Below are 3943 nucleotides of genomic sequence, written 5' to 3' on the forward strand. Positions count from 1 at the left end.
TGCAGAACAGGAGCTCCTGGATGCCAGTGAGCGTGTCCAGCTCCTGCACACCCAGGTGGGGAGAGTAATACAATAGTACAAAATACAAAGAAATGAAAATGAAATTCTTGTTCAAATCTTAGTGCTACTTAGAAATGTTTCATAATGTTTCATGGACAATAAAGTTTAAAACATACAATTTCTTTTGGATTACCAATATTTTTGTTTATCTAAACTGTGACATGCAGATTTGATTATCTTTTAAAAATATATTGTTAACTCAGATCACTTATGAAACAAAGAGGAATACTGATTAGTTGTTTCAATTAGTTTATGAATTCATTAGAACATCAAACATCCTAATTTTGCTGTCATGTACTTAATATTTCAATTTGATATTTTAACCAGAACACCAGCCTGATCAACACTAAGAAGAAGCTGGAGACAGACATTTCCCAAATCCAGGGTGAGATGGAGGACATTGTCCAGGAAGCCCGCAATGCAGAAGAGAAGGCCAAGAAGGCCATCACTGACGTGAGCGGAGGGCAACACCATGGTGGGCAAACATGAATCGTGCTGTGCTCTCTCCACCGTCTTAACTGATTCGGTTTTACTAATTAGGCCGCCATGATGGCTGAGGAGCTGAAGAAGGAGCAGGACACCAGCGCCCACCTGGAGCGCATGAAGAAGAACCTGGAGCAGACGGTGAAGGACCTGCAGCTCCGTCTGGACGAGGCCGAGCAGCTGGCGCTGAAGGGCGGGAAGAAGCAGATCCAGAAACTGGAGGCCAGGGTGGGTCTTGTAATCAGCATGTGTTCCCATCTCATTCCAATGCAATGCACGACTTGGAATACCTGGCACTGCTGGATGATATGGGGCATGAGATGAAAGACACATATTCCCTGCTGCCTGAGAGCTTATAATGGGGGCAATTAGACTAGGGCATCAAAAACTACATATAAAGCAGAGTAAAAAAAGAATGCAGGTCATTTGAAGAAGCAGAAATTCATTGACCGATGGGATTATAGTACATGTTCTTAAATTTCCTCTTCCTTGCAGGTACGGGAACTTGAAGGAGAAGTTGAAAGTGAACAGAAGCGCAATGTTGAAGCTGTCAAGGGTCTACGCAAACATGAGAGAAGAGTGAAGGAACTCACCTACCAGGTAAGGAAAATGGCCTGTCTAGGTTTTCAACCCAGTCTGCAAGGGATTGAAAACCGTAAGTACAACAAAATGTGATGATATTTGTACATCCAAGAAACTCACCCTTTAAAATATTATTTCAGACTGAAGAAGACCGTAAGAATGTTCTCAGGCTCCAGGACCTGGTGGACAAACTGCAAGGGAAGGTGAAAGCTTACAAGAGACAAGCGGAGGAAGCGGTGAGTTCAGAACCCCCTGGGGTGATTGGGCAGCCTCCAGTTCTCAGACATAACCAGGCCAATCTAGGAAAAGGGATGAAAGAAAAGATGAGTAAAATGAGGAAAAATCAAAGAAAAATGACTGAATGAAGGTCTGAGAATGAGAAGAAACTTATCCACTTAATGATCCAGGTAAAGTGTTCTAGGGAGGGGAAGAGCAAATATAAAGCTTCTGAGTGCAGAACAGTCCGGTTCAGGAAGCAGAAAGAATAGGAAGAGAGCAGCACACACGTGCTAGAGAGCTAGGGAGGAGGCAGATCACAGGGTCTTACAGGTAAGAAATCTGTATTTTATTCTTAGCACAACGGGGCAACTGGGAAGCCACAGGAGGGTTTTAAGTTGGGTCAGTCATGATCTGATTTGTATTTTTTTACAAGAATATTCTGGCTACTCTGGGGAGAACAGATTACTGGGTAAGACAGGTAGGTGCAGAGAAACATATTAGGAATATTTTAAGGAGATTCTGTGGCTTGGGTTAGGGAAGCAGTGGAACAAAGAGAGAGAAGTGGAGAGATTCAAGATATATTTTGGAGGTAAAAATGACAAGATATGCTAGTAGATTGCACTTGGGAGGGGAAAGAGAGGAAATCAAAGGGAATTTATCAAGTTTATGGTTTGAGTAATCAGGTGGATGGTATAACACTTACTAACATGGGGAACTAATGAAAGGCCAGATTTGCAGGGCAACAAGGAAATAGGAATTCTGTCTGGGATATATTAAGTGTGAAATGCCATTATATGCAAGTGAAGTTGTCAAGTAAGTAGTTGAATATAAGAGTCTAGAGCTCAGAACATCTTGGTTATGTTCAAACTAGTAGATTCTTGGCACTGCACCATATCTCATTTTTCTATCCTGTGATTTGTCTGAAATAATAATTGAATAATATCAATTTTCTAAGTACAGGTACACATACCTACATGTCATAAACAAGATCCTCTGTTCATTAATGGTTTTTATTTTTCCCAAAGCCTCTAAAGTCAAAGAGAAAGAGAAAGAGAGAGAGTATGGGGCAGGAGAAGGAGATGAGGGAAGGAGAGAGAATAAACACCCATATGGGTACACACACACACCACACACACACACATACACACACACACACACCACACACACACACACAGGATACTTCAAAAAGTTCGTGGAAAAATAGAATTGAAAGATAATATAAATCCTTCCATGAACTTTTTGAAGTACTGTCATACACTCATACCCACACCTTGGACAAATCACATAACATTTCTCTAGCTCCTAGTTTCCTCAATTATACAAGGAAGATTGGAGGTTCTTTTCAAGCTATTCTATTTAGTGATTCTAAGCTTTATGAATGTTCTCAATTTGAATACCACATTTTGGAGAATTCTTACTGGGACTTTTAAAAAAGAATGATTACTGGAGACTAAACTAGAATTGGGCTTCTCAAATTCATTGCATAATCTCAAATTCAAACATAATCAGACTATTTTAGAAAACAACAAACTTCTTGTTTAGTTTCTAAACTTTATTAAGTGGCAATAATTTATGCTCAAGTGACAATAATTTAAACTCACGTGGCAATAATTTATATTCAAGGCTAATAGTTTGGTGTAATATATATTGCATACCTGCATTTTTATAGTCTGTCTTCATTATCAGGATTCTGAAAAAAAAAGAAAAAGCTGGAAACCTGGCTTATTTCATAGTAGCTCTAAGATATTTAGCTGTCCCAAAAGTTCACAGACAAATGGCACCTGTCATCCCTTGTCATCCATGAGTTCAAAAAGCATAAGAGAAGCTAATGCAAAAAAAAAAAACCCCAGAAATTCAAAAACATTTTTCTAGATTTCTTAAAAGATTTACTAGAATGAATCACTTTTTAATAAAAAGAAATTCAAGATCCATTGACCCAAGAATATAGAAATTCTGAACTTTTGTCTGTCACAAATGCATTTCATTTCACAGGAGGAACAATCCAACGTCAACCTCTCCAGATTCCGCAAGCTCCAGCACGAGCTGGAGGAGGCTGAGGAACGGGCTGACATTGCAGAGTCCCAGGTCAACAAACTGCGGGTGAAGAGCCGGGAGGTTCACACAAAAATCATAAGTGAAGAGTAATGCATCCAAATCTTAAAAAGTGACCAAAGAAATGCACAAAATGTGAAAATCTTTGTCACTCCATTTTGTACTTTTGACTTTTTGGAGGTAAAAAATTTATCTGCCAAGATCTTGTGAATATCTTTTTTTTCCCTCTGTGTCAATTTATTGTTTATGCATCAAGAAAAGGATAAAAAAAAAACCCACAACATTTTGCTTATATCTTATGGAAAAAGGCATAGTCACCAAGATTAAAACATGAGCTAGGCCAACTCCAGTAAGTGCCACCATATACATCCCTATGGGAAGCAGGTGAAGCCTAGAGGTGAATCACCGGCATAGAGAATTAGAATATTTGGTAAACCTCACTTGGCAAAACATCAGCTAGTTTCTGTTAATGAAGTTATTAATATTCTTTATAAAATGATAGGAAACACTTTATCCTAAGACAGTAAAAATAAAACATTAATCACCT

The 3943-nt window shown here is 38.9% G+C and overlaps 1 protein-coding gene across 1 annotated transcript; it reads left to right on the forward strand.

The window, feature by feature from the left end:
* Window positions 1-4: 4 nt before the first annotated feature.
* Window positions 5-3596, forward strand: LOC103590661 (myosin-8; the record flags this gene model as incomplete). The annotated part of the gene is made up of 6 exons (XM_008572951.1): window positions 5-55; window positions 388-513; window positions 601-771; window positions 1039-1143; window positions 1266-1361; window positions 3337-3596. Coding segments are annotated over 6 exons (702 nt in total), but the record flags the coding sequence as incomplete, so codon positions are not given.
* Between the last annotated feature and the right edge of the window lie 347 nt (window positions 3597-3943).

Source organism: Galeopterus variegatus, unplaced genomic scaffold, assembly GCF_000696425.1.
Source record: "Galeopterus variegatus unplaced genomic scaffold, G_variegatus-3.0.2 Scaffold852, whole genome shotgun sequence".
In the NCBI taxonomy this organism is placed as follows: domain Eukaryota; kingdom Metazoa; phylum Chordata; class Mammalia; order Dermoptera; family Cynocephalidae; genus Galeopterus; species Galeopterus variegatus.